This window comes from Lissotriton helveticus, unplaced genomic scaffold (genome assembly GCF_964261635.1).
Source record: "Lissotriton helveticus unplaced genomic scaffold, aLisHel1.1 SCAFFOLD_754, whole genome shotgun sequence".
In the NCBI taxonomy this organism is placed as follows: Eukaryota; Metazoa; Chordata; class Amphibia; order Caudata; family Salamandridae; genus Lissotriton; species Lissotriton helveticus.
The window spans coordinates 198455-216670 of record NW_027611989.1 but is presented as its reverse complement, the minus strand read 5'-3'; the positions used below and the strand labels follow the sequence as shown (position 1 = coordinate 216670).

General features: G+C 49.1%; 1 protein-coding gene across 2 annotated transcripts in view; it reads left to right on the top strand.

Moving 5' to 3' along the window:
* LOC144807490 (rho GTPase-activating protein 11A-like) overlaps window positions 1–18216 on the top strand; it is a 138558-nt gene that overhangs the window by 109242 nt on the left and 11100 nt on the right. For both annotated transcript variants that reach the window (XM_078673129.1, XM_078673128.1), the window contains one exon: window positions 595–733. In XM_078673129.1, coding sequence (XP_078529255.1) covers window positions 595–733 — 139 coding nt within the window. The remainder of the gene's footprint in view (window positions 1–594; window positions 734–18216) is intronic.

The following is an 18216-nucleotide window of genomic DNA, read 5'->3' as shown; positions in this document are numbered from 1 at the left end:
CACACTTTGCTGCAGATCCAGCAGCTAATAAAATGGATACATAGGCATATGAACGGTTGCCATGGAGGGGCATGAAATATATGCATAGCTTAATTTGTCTGTTAAGCGAAACACCCATCTTTCAAAAGCGCCATTTCTCTTCTTTCCTTTGGTCAACACAAACACTTGACTCTAGCAGTTCAGACAGTGAAATGCGTGTGCAAAGAGAATGTGACGATCATGAAACGTTTTATGGTAGATTCAAGGGAAACAATCCGGATTTGACTTCTACCTTCAATTGTCTTACAAAGGATTTTACATCCCTGATGGGCAAACAGCCCAGTCATCTGCACCGGGCAAGACCGTTGACTACGACTGGTCGTGCTTCAGCTTCTCATGTGTGCACTATTGCTAGAATCCAAAATTACATGTCTTCCGTGATGGATTTCCTATGCCTTGTCTCTGTGGGGGATAAATGCAAAAGTTACTCCAGAACATGCATGCACACAGGCTTGATTTCATTATTCCTGTACTATCTAGACTCCATCTTTCTTGGACTTTTCTCCCACGGGGTGTACTTAACTGTATTTTTCCCCATTTTTCCACCTGCTGAAGAATCTTGTAAACAGTCACCCACCAACCAATGGATCTGAAAGCATCGGTTGGCGTCTTGCAACCCAACAGGAATCTGAACAAAAAGTTGAATTGCCCAAGACAAATGCATCTCTCTCCCCGGTGAAGGCTACTAAGAGGAGTAAGTGATGTACAACCAAAATGAAACTTCATTAATGATTTAGAATTTAGTAACCTAAAGGGTTTGTTTTTCACTTTTCTATGTTCTTGTCATTTTCGATTATTATTCTATTGGCATTCATTTAAATTAATAATGCATATGTTGAAGGCTTTTTGGTGGACATTCTTATACACAAGGACAGTACTGCGTTATTTGAACATCATAGAGACTTGAGAATTTTCAATCTCGTAACATTTCAATCTGATAGACCTCTAGCCGCAGATTCCTTAAGTTAGAGTATCTCCCCAGGCATCAGACTGGATCTGGATAATCTTTTTTCCCCAGTAATACCTCTGCATGCCGGGAGGTGGCGCCGCCTGGCTCCGTCCTGACGTCGTCCACGGAAGTGACGTCAATGAAGCCACTCCAGGCGTGCTGACGTCCGTTTTCTCTTTTCCGCGTTCTAACACGGATCCGGGAAAGTAATACCGTGGGCCTGTTATTGTTTATTATAGGCCTATTCGATGCCCTTTCACGTCTAGGTTCGATGCCCTTGTGGGCTTCAAACCGTGCAGGGCCTGCTCGCGGCAGATGTCAGCGACAGACCCTCACGAACTCTGTAGATGGTGTTTGGGAGAGCACCTTACCTCCGTGGAGTGTGATGTTTGTCGCATTGAGCTGCTGTCTGCCCGGATGTCCCGAATGGACCCTTCGTGATGCAGGTCTTTCTCCAGCGGGTCATTCACGCGGCGTGGCTGGTCCCGACACCATCGGCGTCATTCGCCTACCTCAGGTAAGCATTACCGTGCCTCTGAGCCCCACAGGGGGGGGGTAGGGACTTTGGTTGGGGACACAGCTGGCGGGGTTTACCCTTGGCTCCAACGAGTGCCCTGACTCTGACACTCGAGTCGCCGCAAGTAAGCATTTGACCCTCCCTGGCGCGCCTCCGGGCCCCCTAGGGGGGGTAGGGACTCAGGTTGGGACGCTGCCGGCGGGTTTACCCTCGGATCCAACAGAGTGCCCCGACTATCACACCAGAGTGCCCCGACTCTCACACCAGAGTCACCGCTACGTCGGGACATGGCCTGGAGGGGCATCCCACGATGTTTAGCCTTTCCTTAGTGCTGTCGCACAGCCTTCCGGGGCTCCCTGTGGCATCGCTAAGAGTGGTTGCGCGTTGCACGTCACTGCATCGGCGTATTCTCCCGCAGGTTTCCACCTTGGGGAATGTCCCCAGACCTCAGGGCCAAAAAAAGTATTGTCCGCCAGAAAGAACGCGAGTGGAGACGACATTATGATCCATCTGTGAAAACCCAATATTTGGTAGCCCGTTCCACCTATATGAAGGCCATTCTCTCAGCTAAAGCTGATTTCTTCTCTGTAATTATTGAAAGCTCCTCCAATAGGTCAAAGGACATTTTCGCTATTGTCGACAAACTCACTAACCCGGCAAGAACCTTGCCCAAGCCTAAAGCGACACAAGAATTCTGTGACACCCTCAACAAATACTTTCAAGATAAGATTAGGCTTATTAAGTCTAGCATTCCAGTTACCCCCCCCCATTCCCCACGACATCAGTTTTCCCTCCAATACTTCTTTCCTTGGCTCCTTCCCTCTGCTAGATGTCACGTCTTTGCACACTTTGACAGCCAGGGTCAAGTCAGGTTCCCATCATGATTGTTGTCCCCCCCCAGATGCTAAAAAAGGTGATTACTGCCCATCCTCTGCCTATACTGAGTCTTCTCAACAACTCTCTAGCATCAGGAGTGGTGCCCAATTCTTTTAAAGAAGCTGTGGTGATGCCCCTGCAAAAGAAGCCAGGCTTGGATCCCACCATGCTTTCTAATTATAGGCCTATTTCTCTTTTACCTTATCTGGCGATAGTCTTGGAAGCTCATGTCACCACTCATCTTTCTAATTTCATCGAGCAGTCAGACTTTCTGGACCCTGCTCAGGCGGGATTTCGTCCAGCCCACTCTACTGAAGCGGTTATCACATGAGTGCTGGACTCATTACGTTATAATGCTGACTTAGGCATTCCCCAGGGCCTGGTTCTGCTTGACCTGTCGGCCGCGTTTGACACGGTCGACCATGACATTCTTCTCGACCGTGTCAAACTGGCCGGCATACGTGGCCTCGCCCATGATTGGGTCAGGTCTTTCCTTGGCTCTCGCTCTCAATCAGTAGGTCTCCCTCCCTTTTCCTCGTCAAAATTGTACACCACCTGCGGAGTTCCACAAGGATCCTCCCTGTCACCGATTTTGTTCAATATTTAGAAGTCTCCTCTGTTGAAACTGCTCAAATCTTTCAAAGTCAATACTTTCAACTACGCAGACGACCTTCAACTCACTTTTACCATCGATGATACCCCTGAATCTGCTCTTCAATTTCAATCCATCATGCTTTTCATAGGCCAGTGGATGGACAGTAACCAGCTTAAGCTGAACCCCGGAAAGACCGAATTGGTCCTTTTCGGTAAGAGTAAGCTTTTCTGGGGACCACACTACTGGCCATCCAAACTTGGTCTCCCCCCCCCCTATTCCATCTAAATCTGTGAAAAGCTTGGGGGTACTAATTGACGATGAGTTATCGCTGAGACCTCAGGTTAATGCTGTGGTGTCCTCATGTTTCTTTCAGCTTCGGAAAATAAAGAAGATAAGCCGGCTGTTCACCCAATCCGTTCTGACCCAGGTTGTAATGGCCCTGGTGCTGTCGCATTTGGACTTTTCCAATGCTATTTACCTCGGCCTTCCGGTATCTCTCAGCAAACGTCTGCAGCTGGCTCAAAATCAAGCCACCAGACTCATCTTTCGTCTCCCGCGCTGGCAGTCTGCTAGACCGCTACTTAGGCAACTCCATTGGTTACCTGTTGTACAACGCATTCGCTTTAAAGCTGCCTGCATGACGTTTAAAGCTTTTAATGCTCGCAGCCCCAAGTTCATTCAGGATCTTCTACCCAAATATGTTCCTTTGCGCAATCTCCTGTCTGCCTCTCAATCTCTTTTGATTGTCCCCCGCTTCAAATTCCAACGTAAAGGAGGACGCAGGTTTGCCACGCTCTCTTGCAAGCTCTGGAATACTCTCACCCTGGAGATTCGTTCTTCTACTTCTCTTGTCCAGTTTAGGCAGCTGCCCTAAGACGTGGCTCTTTGTGCATACATCGGCGTAACTCCTCTATTTTCTGTACTCCCTGGATTTAGTCTCCAGTATTGTCAGTTAGCGCCATGAAACCTTCGGGTGTACGTGCGCTGTACAAATTCTGGATAAGATAAGATTGAGTCTACGCGGGTCCGACTCCGAGCAGGACCTTTTCGGAGGTCACCAACGCCGGCTTGAGGAGTCGAGGCCTTCGAAGTTGGCCGGCTCAACTCTAGGCCTTTTCGGAGGTTGCCAACGTCGACTCGACTCGAAGGGTCGAGGCCTCTTCGGAGGTCGCCGGCTCGACTCCAGAGGGGGACTCAGAGGAGTCGGGGCCTTTTGGGAGTTCGCCGGCTCCACTCGAGGGGTCGAGAGCTTTTCGGAGGTTGCTGACTCGACTCGGGCGGCTGAGGCCTTTTCGGAGGTCACCGATGCTGCTCCACTCCGCCAGTCGGGGCCTTTTTAGGGGTATCCGATGCCGGTTCGACGACTCCGATTAACGCCGGTACTGTCTCCAGCCTTAGTGGTGGAGGATGTGATCTTGGTGGGTTCACCACCTCCTGAGTCATTTCACTGCTCTCCAGAGCAGGCACCAGTGGAGCATTGGCCTTCACCCTGCTGCTGAGCCTCCAGTAAGTGGCCAGTTTAGTTTGCGTCCATCACCTACTGATGACTTGCTTACAACCGCTTCGCGGGTCCACGGAGGCTAGTGGACATTCATCAAGCTGTTTGCAGGGCTGCAGACATTTTAAGGATGGAGCCGCCGTTACTCTCTAGTCCTTTGGAGCCTTGCTGGATATTCTCCACCAGGGCTCAGCGAACATGGCACCTTTGTTACCTTTGCGGAGTCATTGTTGACATCCTTCTCGGGCAAGATCTCCAGTTCCTTGCTTATTGCAGGACACTGGGTCTGGTTTGCCCCTGCCTGTCCTGTGCATAATCATAGTTCTCAAGGAGTGGCTCTAGTCTATTCCTTTCTGCCTCTGGATCTGTGCTCCACCCCTGATGTTTTTCTGGGTGTGAGTACTTGCTCCCATTATGGCACAGGTGCTTCTTTAGGTGGCATTACTTTGTGTATTCTTCTCAACATTCTCCATTTTGGTGGAAAGTGTTGGTCTTTGGCGGTGTTGGCTTTTGGCGCCAGGTTTCTGTCTGTGCCTTCTTACTTTCCTTTATGGGCAGTCTTGTGGTCTGTTTCCGCTGTCTCACAGGAGACCAGGATTCTTCCCCCTTGGGGACCTGTTATTTTTTTCTGCATTCTTAACTGCTATGCAGCACACTGGTGTCGTGGTGCTGCTTGCATTACTCCTCTATTTAGGATTTGTCTCTCCACGTATGTGTGTCGACATTCCTGTCTCTTTTGTGTATATCGTGGATTCTACACGCCACTGGGGTGCTTGCATACAAAGTCTTTTTTGCCTTAGTGTCAGTCATTCTTGCTTACTCTTTCCTTCGGGATAGTGTTCTCTGTGTGTTCATAGCCTTTAAGGTTATCCACTCACAGTGGTGCCTTTTAATTCGTTTGGCTGGATGCTTAACTCCTGAGCTTTTGCTCAAATGGTGGCTCCTCTGTCTCCACTAGGCTCTGGGCTCTCCCCTGCCACTGTTGTCCCATGTCCTAGGCAGTACACATTAAAGTTTTTTTCTTCCACCCACGGACCTCGTGCTGCAGCGCCGGTTCTTGGGCGAACAGTCTTCCGACTGTCCCCTGCTTATTGTGACTTCCACTGTGGTCTGTGTGTTCAGGCGGTATGCTCTACCGTTGGCATGTCGTTTTGACCCTTGGTACTTCGTTCCTCTTGGGTTATAGGGACTGATGCCTGGATCCTTCTTTGAAGGTCTTGCTGCATTGTTTCTTACGTTGGCATGAACTTTCTAGTTCTGTTTTCCGTTCGTCTGTGTCTGTGCTAGAGAGGTCTCACACCGTCCCTATGCGGATTTGGTGTCTTTACCATCCCTTGTTCATGCTCCTTAAGGTGGGTCATGGGTCTGATGCCTGTTGTCCTGGCATTGCGGTTTCCACCATTTTTTCGTCAGCCTCTTGACGACTATGTTCTGATGGAATTTGGTGGTTGTTTCGCAGACCCTCCTCCTGTGGGGTATGGTTTTGATATCTATTCTATGTTGAGGGATCTGCGGCTAGATGTCTATCAGATGGAAGAGTTACTTACCTTCGTTAACGATGTATCTGGTAGAGACACAGTCTAGCCGCAGATTCCTTAACGCCCGCCCATCCTCCCCACTCTGTGAAGACCTTTTCATATGGTGTCTTTTCACCTAGCCTCCCTCTTTCTGGTGGCTTTGGTGTTCCGGTGGTGTGCTCTCGCACCTCATTCTGGGGTAGGGTGTGTGGCTCTACGTGGGGCCCTTAGACTACCCTCCGTCCTAGTGTTTGGTTGGTGGCGTGCTCTCGCACCTTCCTTTGGCAGCTGTCGAGCCCTTTGGCTCCCAACTCCGACCACGTTTTTAGTTGGTTAAAGTCTACTTTTCACTGCCCTTTTTGTGCCACCTGTGTTCTTCATGTGTGCAGTTATTCTGTTTTTATTCCCTCCCACCAACCACCTGTGCCTCCTTCTTTCTATGGCAGTCGATTGAGTTGGGTTCTCTTTAGTGCTACAGTCTTTCAATCTCTGGAGGGTGTTTGTAGTGAACTTTCCTGTAGGTTTTCAACCCTAGTCACCTGTCTTGCATCAATCAGGTTGCTTCGATATTGTGGTTCTATTAATTTCCCTCCTGTGGTGACTAGTTGTGCCTGGTTTGTCATATCTTTTGTGCTGCACCTCCCTCCCACCCCTCCGAGGTGGGGCACGACTTGGCAATTTGTTGGGCCCTTGCTTGCAGCAAGTGCTCTGTGAGCTCTCTTCAGTCCCTCCGGGTACTGGGCGCTTTTCTATTCTTTCTCATCCAAATGATTGTTCTCTCATTTTCAGGTTTCTTATCGTTGTTTTTTCAACGATGTTGCTCTTTTTTAACACACACTGTTCCTATGCTATCTCAGTTTTTTGCATGGCTCCGCGTTGTGGAGCTGAAAAGTTTCCTGTACCGTTGGCGACCTTCGAAAAGGCCTCGAGTTGAGCCAGCCAACTTCGAAGGCCTCGACTCCTCGAGCCGGCGTTGGGGACCTCCGAAAAGGTCCCGACTGCTCGGAGTCGGACCGGCGTAGACTCAACATTCCCCAAGGTGGAAACCTGCGGGAGAATACGCCGAAGCAGTGACGTGCACCGCGCAACCACCCCCAGCAATGCCGCAGGGAGTCCCGGAAGGCTGTGCGACAGCACTATGGAAAGGCTAAACGTCGTTGGATGCCCCTCCGGGCCGTGTCCCGATGTAGCGGTGACTCTGGTGTGAGATTCGGGGCACTCTGTTGGATCCGAGGGTAAACCCGCCGGCGGTGTCCCAACCTGAGTCCCTACCCCCCCATGGGGCCCGGAGGCGCGCCGGGGCGTGGGGGTCAAATGCTTACTTGCGGCGACTCAAGTGACAGAGTCAGGTCACTCGTTGGACCCCAGGGTAAACCCCGCCAGCTGTGTCCCAACCCAAGTCCCTACTGCCCCGGTGGGGCTCGGAGGCACGCCAGGGAGGGGGGGTGGTAATGCTTACCTGAGGTAGGCGAATGACGGCGATGGTGCCGGGACCCGCCACGCCGCGTGAATAACCCGCTGGAGAAAGACCTGCATCACGAAGGGTCCACTCGGGATATCCGGGCAGACAGCAGCTCAATGCAGCAAACATCGCACTCCACGGAGGTATGGTGCTCTCCCAAACGCAATCTACAGAGTTTGTGAGGGTCCGTCGCAGACCTCTTCCGCGAGCAGGACCGGCACGGTTTGAAGCCCACAAGGGCATCGAACTTGGACGCGAAAGGGCTTCGAAAAGGCCTATATAATAAACCATAACAGGCCCGAGGTATTACTTTCCCGGATCAGTGTTAGGACGCGGAAAAGAGAAAACTGACGTCAGCACGCCGGGAGTGGCTTATATGGCTCCATTGACGTCACTTCCATGGACGACGTCCGGACAAAGCCGGGCGACGCCACCTCCCGGCGTGCAGAGGTATTGCTGGGGAAGAAAGATTTTCCGGATTCAGACGCCTGGGGAGATATTCTAAGTTAAGGTATCTGCGGCTAGACTATGTCTCTACCAGATATATCGTTACCGAAGGTATTTAACTCTTCTGTCATTTACAACACTGGAATACTACTTTACAAAATACTGTGCTTGCCTAAGTGAAGTTTCCTCTATCACTCTATAAATTGTTTTATTAAAGAAGTGTTTAAAAGGTGAAAATCTTGAGACTGAAACACTTGCCCTTCATGTCCAGGCCCCAGGCCAAGTGCCTTGTTCTGATACTGGTAACTTGAATGACGATGTTAGTAATTCCTCTTTGACTTTTTTGGCATTAGGGGTTTTGGCTAAGTGTTTTCAGATTTGAGTGTTTGTGCTGACTTCCAGATCACTGATTAATGACTAACTCCTAAAGAAGTATGAAAACGTAACTACTTCGAGCCATCTGTTTCTTTTTTTCCTAAGCAAGCATGTGGGAAAGTTTCAACATTTTATATATCCCTAAGTATGCAGATGGAAATTATTCTTTTTTCTACTTTTTATGGTGTAGTGCAAACATTTGCCAATAAATGTGTTCACCAGCATTGAATCTCCCATCGAGTCGCATGCTTGCATCATTTCTCACTGTTGGGTGGGAATCCCTGCAACATTTGTTGCAACAGCAGTACTAACATGCATACATGTAATAGGTTGTAAAAGTAGCCCATATACCTTATTGTTTTTGGCCTAAACCACACCCTCCCCTCAGAGACCACTATTACTCAGACATTCTGGTGTGCAAGATATACCATACAGACTTTATTAAAAAGAAAGACTGTTTGCACATGAATCTAAAAACACAACACTGGAGTTCTGTAGTTACGGGAAAGGCTTCTGGAATTATGTGGCAGTGGAGGACCAAATTTACTGTAGGGATCACTACATTATGCAGGATGAAAAGACAAATTAGTAACTTTTGATCTGCTTGAGCTAAAAAAACAATTTTTGATCTTAAAATCTGCAGATGATGCTGTAAATTAATAATTGTGCGAAAAACACTATGGCCACAGCATTGCATAATTCCAGAAACCCTGGTTATAGGTAATTAACTTTAATCTCCAGCAAAAAGAGCACCAGCCGAAGGTAAGCATCTTATTCTAAAGATTGGCATCCGCAATTGCTATTCCTGAACCGGCAAGAAAGCTGGGACATTTGGTAGATCATCATTATAGAGAACTTGCCACTTTTGGAGCCACACAGTATTGTGTGGATTTTCAAAGAAAGAACTAAACTGGTTTGGGGACAAGCAGCTCTTTGTAACCTGTTTTAATATGGTGGGTAATTTCTTGGCTTTACTCTTTCTATAATGCTAAGTGTTAGTGAAGAAATTGAATCTATGAAAGATCCAATTATAAAGTTAACACCAAATACAGTTTGGTGGAGTTTAGCAGATTCACATATATTCCTACCACCTTCTTTAATGAGGTGCATGGTATAGCATGCGTACTTGTTAGGAAATGACACATAACATTAAAGAGGTTTGGATTTCAGAGATGGCACATTTCCACCTTGACCACACATTCGACTCCTAACTCAAAACATGAGGTTGATGTCCTGCTTACATTGATGTGTTTGTGTGCATGTTCGTACTGTTTGTGGGAATCTTGGTTCTTGTTGTAGTACCCCCATCCCTTTTTTTGCCTCGTTTTTGATGCAACTTTGACTGCTGTGTACTGGGTCCCTGCTAACCAGGGTCCCAGTGTAGGACGCTGGCTCTGTATATACTATACCAAAGTAAGGTATAGTGTGCACCTGAGTCCAGTGAAACCCCCAAAGGTAGGCCGAGATAATACCTTACTCTCTATTTTGTGGTAGTGTGGGTGAGCAGTAAGGTTTTATCAGAGGGTAGTGTTCAGCATTTATTGTACACACTCAGGCAAGAAATTATGTCACACATTCAAAGACTGAACTTTGACCAATTTGTTTGTATAAAAAATATTTAGTTGAAAAATATTTTCTAGAACCAAGCCAGGCCTGGTGCAGGTGAGTGTAATAGTACTTTGCAAGAATAATGCAGGTAAATACAGTTTTGCAGCGTGAATCTTTCTGGATTCACTATGCTGTGCATATTCCGCAATCTGGTGGTTGGGTCCGGATTCGTAGTCTTTTCTCTTTTTTTTTTTTTTGTCGTAGCCCAGCTGGGCGTCGACGTCCCACCATTTGGTGTACCTTCGGTGACGTCGGCGTGCTTCCGGCGGAAGCTACCACCCTTGGGCGCCATCTTCAGATTCTTTTTTCCGCCGTTGGGTCTGGATAGTCGCGTGAAGCTCCAGAAGTTTTTGAGGAGGAAAGGAGAAAATATAGCAAATCTTCAACAGAGAAGACCTGAGAAGATCGGGAGAAGAGGACCTTTAGAGAAGAGACGACGAAGAAAGGAGAGAACTTCGAAATCTTCGATGTCCTTGGAGGAATGCGCACACAGGAGGCCCCCTGAGCGCAGGGATGTACAAGACGCCCTTTAAATTCTGCAAGAACTGCCACCACAAGTTCGCACAGAAAGACCAGCACCCGGTCTGCAACCTCTGCCTGCCTATCGACCACGAGAGCAGAGACTGCAACGCCTGCTCCGTCTTCAAGCCGAAGACACTCCAAGTTCGAGAGACAGAGGACGGCTCACCACACAATGCAGGGCAGGGGCCAAGCCCCGACGCTTTATGAACTGGGCCTCTCCACAGACGACGAGGACAACATCGCCGAAGGCCCAGATGACTTCACGGTCGCTGAGACCGATAAGAAAACGCCTGATAAGGTAGGAGAGTCTACGACCCCGAAAACTCCCACAGGGCCTCGAAAACCAGAGGCAGACTCTCGAAAGTCTGAGCCCAGAGCCTCGAAAGGAGCACCGGCGCTGAACAAATCGACGACCGAAGCTGCATCCTCCGAAAAAGAGCCCAGCGGATCCTCCGAGAAGGACTCCTGGAGGCCGAAGACAAGCGAAAAGCAAAGGTCATCGAAGCAGGCCCCCGAAAAAGGGCCTTCGGCTTCGACGTCGAAAGAAAAGGAGCCGAAGAAAGCTTCGACGTCGACAGGGCCGCCGCCGTAAAGGGCGGCCGAAACGCTCGACGACGAACAGGCCGCAGAGATAAAGAGAAAGAGGCTCGAGGCCGAAATGGAGAACATCCTTCAGAGAAAGAAGGATTTCGATGAAAAAATGAGAAGTTCCAAGATCTCCTCGAGGCAACGAGCGTCGCTGTGGTACAGGAGCTCGAGGAGTTCGACGTCGAAGAGCCGCCGAAAACTCCAGAACCGTCGGAGCACGAAGAGGAGGAAGACCTCTACTACACAGAAGGGGATTACGGGGAACAGCAGTCAAGCTACGGCTCAGGTTCCTCGACGGCCCAAGACCAGGAATGGCAGGACATCGAGGCCGAAAACCCAGAGGAGGCGGTAGAAACATACCCCTCGAGGCCTTCACCACCGGATGACATTGGGGCATACAATGAGGTGGTCAGAAAGGCGGCAGCAGCTTATGGAGTTAAGATGGAGGAGGAGAAGCCAGAAGCAGACTTCCTGCTCAAGACATTGCTCCCCATACAGACAAGAAGCCAGTTCCTGCCCATGCTCAAGAGTATCACAGACCAGGGGAAGGAAGCCTTCAAGGACCCGGCTACGTGCAGATCAGTAACGCCGAGGACGGAGAAGAAATACAAATTCTCCTCCCAAGACCCAGCTTACATCAAGGGATCCGTCACAGCAGATTCTATAATCGCTGCAATGGCCAGGAAAAGGGCAAACGTCCCAACAACGTCTGGACCTCCACCTGACAAAGAAAGCAGGAGGATGGATCTAACTGGCAGGAAAATTGAGAGGAACGCCGCAGCGCACTGGCGGATGGCGAACTCCAACGCCCTCCTGAATAGGCATCAATACCAGCCCTGGGATGAGATGGGACAGTTGCTCAAGCACCTCCCGGAACAATACCGTGAGAGGGCATCACACCTTGTGGAAGAGGGGAAGAGCATCGCCAATTCGTGCCTGAAGACAGCCTTGGATGGGGCAGAAACATCCAGCAGACTGATGGCTATAGGCATCACTGAGAGAAGGCAAGCCTGGCTCAGGATCTCAGGTTTCAAGGCTGAGGTTCAGAACAACATCCTGAACACACCCTTCAACGGGGAATCACTGTTCGGAGCCCCAGTTGATGAGAAGCTCACCCAATTGAAGAAGGACAACGAGACGGCAAGGTCCATGGGGGCCCTGCAGTTCAGGGGGATGAGTAGAGGCACTCCTACACGGAGGCCGAACGGCAGAGGTGGAAGTCAGCGAGGAGATTCTCACCAGAGTTTCCACCAGGGGCAACAGAATGACAACCAAGGCCAGCAGAGGCAAGGCTGGAACTACCAAAGCAGGGGCCAGTCCTTTCGGTCAAGAGGAAATGGACGGGGCCAGAGAAGGAGAGGCGGTGAACAACCACCCTCTAAGTGACTTCACACGGGAGAAGGTGCTCCACCACCCAAACCCTCTGGGGGAGGAGCACGGAAAAAGAGAGAGGAGAGGCCTACACGGACAAAACACAAAGGAACATGTAACGCCGGTAGGAGGAAGATTGAGATTTTTTCTCCAGGAATGGAGAAAAATAACAGACAAGTGGATACTCAATATCATGCAGTTCGGATACTGCATAGAGTTGGAAAAAAGGCTACCAAACAGAAAACCAAAAAAAAGACAGCACTTGGGAAGAGAGCTGCAACTACTGCAAGAGGAAGCCAAAGAACTCCTCCTCAAAGCGGCCATCGATTGAGTTCCTTTCAAAGAACAGAACAAGGGAGTGTACTCAAACTACTACCTCGTGCCAAAAGTGGACAAAAGTCTAAGACCCATCCTGGACCTATGGTTCCTAAACAAATACGTCGAAACTCAGAAATTCAAAATGACGTCCCTACAAGAGGTCATCCCACAGATAAAGACAGGGTACTTCTTGTCCACCATAGACCTCAAAGATGCGTACCTGCACATCCCCATGAACAAGCAGCACAAGCACATGCGAAGGTTCACAGTAAACGAGGATCACTACCAATTCACGACCCTCGCTTTCGACCTAAAGTCCGCACCAAGGGTGTTCACCAAATGCCTCGCGGCAGTGGCCGCACATCTAAGAAGAGAGGGGATACACGTGTACCCCTACCTCGACGACTGGCTGGTAAAGGCAAGCTCTTACAGGACATGCAAAGAGCATGCAGAACAGGTGACCAGAACACTAGCAAGCCTGGGTTTCTCCATACACTGGGGCAAATGCTCAATAGAACCAGAGCAAGTGAAGATCTTCCTGGGAGCCCAGATCGACACCGTCCAATGCAGAGTCTTACCGAGCGAAAAGAGAGCGCTCAGCCTACTGATGGAGAAACGTCACTACCAGAAGGGGCTAGCTCTGACAGTGGGGACTGTGAGCAAGATCTTGGGGATGATGGCATCATGCATACACTTGGTCCCCAATGTACGCCTACAGATGAGACCACTCCAAGAGTGGCTACAACAGCAATGGTCACAAGCTACAGGAAGTTGGGAGGATCTAGTGGTTGTAACGCACAGGGTGCAGGAGGAGATAAGGTGGTGGACCAGGGAGAGAATAACAGAAGGGAAACCTCTAACACCACCGGACCCAACAGTGACCATCACCACAGACTCATCCCAGAAGGGGTGGGGCGCACACATGAACAGGCTCAGAGTGAGGGGTCTGTGGAGCCCTACAGATGCAGTCAGGCACATCAACTACCTGGAACTGAAAACTTTGTTGCTAGCCCTCAAGGCTTTTCAGAAGCACCTGTACAACCAGAAGGTGCTAATACAAACGGACAACACCACAACGATGTTTTACATAAACAAACAGGGGGGAACTCAGTCGTTCCCTCTGTCACACTTGGCACAGGAAATCTGGAAATGGACTATACCACTAAAAATAGACCTGCTAGCCATACACCTGCCAGGGAAGGACAATGTAGAAGCAGATTGGCTCAGCAGGCAGACTTCAGCGTCCCACGAGTGGGAACTCAATACTCACGAAACAGAGAGACTATTCAGGAAATGGGGCACGCCAACAATAGACCTATTTGCAACACACCAGAATGCAAAATGCCAGTACTTTGCATCCAGGCAACCAGAGGCACTGTCCCAGGGGAATGCCCTATGGATAAGCTGGTCAAGAACATTTGCCTACGCTTTTCCCCCCGATACCACTGATCCCGAGGGTTCTCAACAAATGCATGAAGAGCAACATGACGCTCATCCTTGTGGCACCACAATGGGCCAGACAGACCTGGTTTTCTCAGATAATGGAGATGGTGCAGGGGCCACCACACAAGTTCTCAAAAAGAAGAGACCTACTCTCCATGGAAAACTGAGAAATCCTACACCCAGAGCCAGAGAGCCTCAACCTCTTAGCCTGGCTCCTGAGGACTTAGAATTCGCGCACCTAAAACTACCAGAGAGCACCCTGCGGGTGCTACGAGAGGCAAGAAGGCCCAGCACACGCAAGTGCTATGGGGAAAAATGGAAAAGATTCACTCAATGGTGTTGCAAGAAACAGCTCCAAAGGAAACTGACCAAGGAATCCACGGTGCTAAGGTACCTCACGCACCTAATTAAGGCTAAGCTAAGCTCATCCTCGTTGAGGGTGCATCTGGCAGCGATTTGTGGCATACACAAGAGGAGAAACAGGGAGAAGCTTTTTCACATCCCAAGTCGTCAAAAGATTCCTGGAAGGAGCTAAAAGAATAGCGCCGCCAAAAAGAATGCCGCCACCGGCATGGAACCTAAATGTGGTACTGACGGAGCTCATGAAAGCACCTTTCGAACCCATCCACAAAGCATCACTGCAAATGTTAACAATAAAGACGGCCTTTCTGGTAGCAATCACCTCGCTACGGAGGGTGAACGAACTGCAGGCACTCACACTGCAAGAACCCTACATCCAGATACACAGTGACAGGGTCGTGATGAGAACAGACCCACACTTCATGGCAAAGGTGGTGTCAAGGTTCCACATGAATCAGAGTATTCAGATACCTAGCTTCTTCCAAAACCCCACTACAAGCGCAGAGAGGTCACTCCACACCCTAGACGCTAGAAGGGCTGTGATGCACTACATTGAGAGAACGAAGGAACACAGGAAAACAAAACAGTTCTTCGTATCCTTCGCAAACAGTTACATGGGCAAACCAGTGACTAAAAACACCATAGCGCGATGGATCGCACAGACAATACAATTCTGCCACAAACAAGCTGGCCAGGAGCTAACTGGAGGGGCACAGGCCCACTCCACCAGGAAGAAAGGAGCAAAAATTGCCTTTCTGGCCAACACACCAATCCAGGACATATTCCTGGCGGCAACATGGGCTTCAGGGCACACTTTCACTAAGCACTATTGCGTGGATGTACAGATGAACAAAGAAGCACAAGTAGGACAGAAAGTGCTTCAACATATATTCAACAACCAACGCTCATCTTCCACCCAACTGCCACAAAAGTGAGGAAAACCGCTACAAAATCTATGCACAGCATAGTGAATCCAGAAAGATTGATGCTGCAAAACGAATAGTTTCTTACCTGTCGGTGTAGTTTTGCAGCTTGAAGATCTTTCTGGATTCACTAGCGAACCCACCCGCCTCCGCCAGAAAGATGAGGCTGGAGAAGAAGGTGGAAACACATTGAAAGAAAGAAAGTTGAAACTTAGAAGATACGTGAAAAGATACGTGAAAAGAATTACGTTGAAAAAACGATTAACAAACAAAGCCATGGATTCACTACAAAGACAGAAAAGGAAAAAGAGACAGAAAAAAGAATCCGAAGATTGCGCCCAAGGGTGGTAGCTTCCGCCGGAAGCACGCCGACGTCACCGAAGGTACACCAAATGGTGGGACGTCGACGCCCACCTGGGCTACGACAAAAAAAAAAAGAGAAAAAGTACTACGAATCCGGACCCAACCACCAGATTGCGGAATATGCACAGCATAGTGAATCCAGAAAGATTTTCAAGCTGCAAAACTACACCGACAGGTAAACTATTAGTTTGAATGCAGTTGAATGCAATTGGCTTGGTTACAGGCAAGTTATTTGTTCATACTTGGAATTAGTTTTCAGTTACTATTGAGATTACTTTTAATTTTTTTCTACTCTGTGTGATAGGTCTAGATATCACACTGGGATATTTCCTAGATAAAAGGTAAGTAAATCAGTTTTTGTACGTATTTCGTTTCCAACTCCACACTTAAAACCATTTTCACAAGAAAGCAGTCAATGCAGTCCTTTGGGAGAAAACCAGGTTATCGGTTACCAGTAAGTACTTAGGTTTGAGAGTTGGTTTTCTGGGGTTAGAACAAGGGGTTTCCCCAGAGTCAAGGAGGCACTCTCAAAGCACCGTCAGCGGCACTTGGGCGACCAGGTGCAGAGTGCTGATGCCCAATGTTATCCAATGGAGGATGTGGGAGCAAAGGTCCTTGTGTTAGGCTCAGGTCAAAGGGGGTCAGAGCAGAGCCTGCAGGTGATGTCGGGGAGTCCTGGAGGTCAACCCACAGTGGACTCTGACTATGGAGCGCTGGGGGTCTTTGCGCAGGGGGATCCAATTTAGCACACAAGGTCTACCCACAACGGCATAGGCGTGGCTGGGGACAGGGTGCTGGTTTGGTGTAAGGTGCCCTGTTTTGAATGGGGATTCTCCGGTTGCAACAAACACTGCAGGCTCAGGGACGAAGTTCTTATGGAGGCGACCACCGGTTGGAGAGTTAAGTTGGGATGGGATACCAGCACACCTCCGGCTCTGGTTGGAGGGAGTGGGGGTGATTGAAGATCCTCCAGAAAGGGGCTGCAGGCGTCAGTTGGAGACTTTAGGTACCGGTACAAAAGGGGGTGGTGATGGACGGAGCATTTGAACTGGGGTGGCAGAGTGGGCTAAAGAACGGTGATGGATTAAACCCAGATCTTTTGACTGGGTGTGAGTGTTTGATTGGTTCAGATTCTCCGTCCATCACCACCCCCTTTTGTACCGCTTTGGCCGCCATAAGTGTGGCAGGGTATGGTCAGACGTGAGTCCCTTGCTCACTTTGCCACTGGATTCAAGCAAGCCGGGCTGAAGACGGCTGGAATGCCAGAAACCGGTCCTCGGAAGCTTGTTTCCGGTCCAGGGAAGGCATGGCTTGGCAGTTCGGGCTGGACTGTTCCCAGGAGGCACAGGGTCAGACTGATTTGCATATAGCCATGTCTGAACTGGGGCGGCAGAGTGGGCTAAAGAACGGTGATGGATCAAACCCAGATCTTTTGACTGGGTGTGAGTGTTTGATTGGTTCAGATTCTCCGTCCATCACCACCCCCTTTTGGAGACTTTAGGTAGGTCAGGGATCCCCAGGTCAGGATCGCCGGGGATTACTAATCGTGATGTTGGGCTGCTCGAACTTAGGCTTTGGGCATTGGGTGCAGAGTGGTGCAGACACGTGGATTTGGCTGGAGCCAGAGTCTGTGGTTGAGCAAATCCGGTACTCACGGGAGACAACGCCTGGTTTGGGAAGGCAGGGCAGGTCCTGCGGTTGCTTGGGGGCTGCTGGCTGCAGGAGACCTATTTATTTATTTATTTTTAATATAGCGTGAACAAGACCCTTACGGGTATCAGAGCGCTTTACAATAAATGTGTATAGGCATATCAAAACAGTAAAAATAAGCGGGACTGTAAGAATAATATAAAAAAAATTATCAAAGGGCAGAACAAACATTAAGGATAAACAGAACCATAGAGATTGGCAGCAAAGACAATCACAGATAGCAGGGCAAGTCAGATAAGGTGCAAGACCGGACCGGTCGGTATTGAAGGATGATGGAAGAACATTGATGATGAAAATGTCACAATAAGTGGAGCAAAACTGTACATATAAAAAGTCAAGCATTAGTTTGGTAGGTAAGATAGATGGAATATGGGTTCTCCACTGTCAAGTGAGGCAATGTTTACGTAAATTCAGCCATAAGATGCCTTTTACTTCCAGTTTGAAGGAAGAGGTGGAGGGATTCTGTCTTATTTCTGGTGGCAGGGCATTCCATATCCTGGGTGCCATTCCTGAAAAGGAACGATTATAAGCTTTTTCTTATTGAATTTTTGTGGTTTCAGAAGGACGTTTTCCGCACTTCTTGTTGATCTTGTTCCTCCAGATATTGTGAGTTTTTGTGTGAGATAGCTGGGTGCACTATGATATAGGGCCTTGTGCGTCATGCGAGCTATTTTCAGGTGGATTCTGGCTTCAAATGGCAGCCAGTTTAAAGATTTTAGATCCAGGGAGATGTGG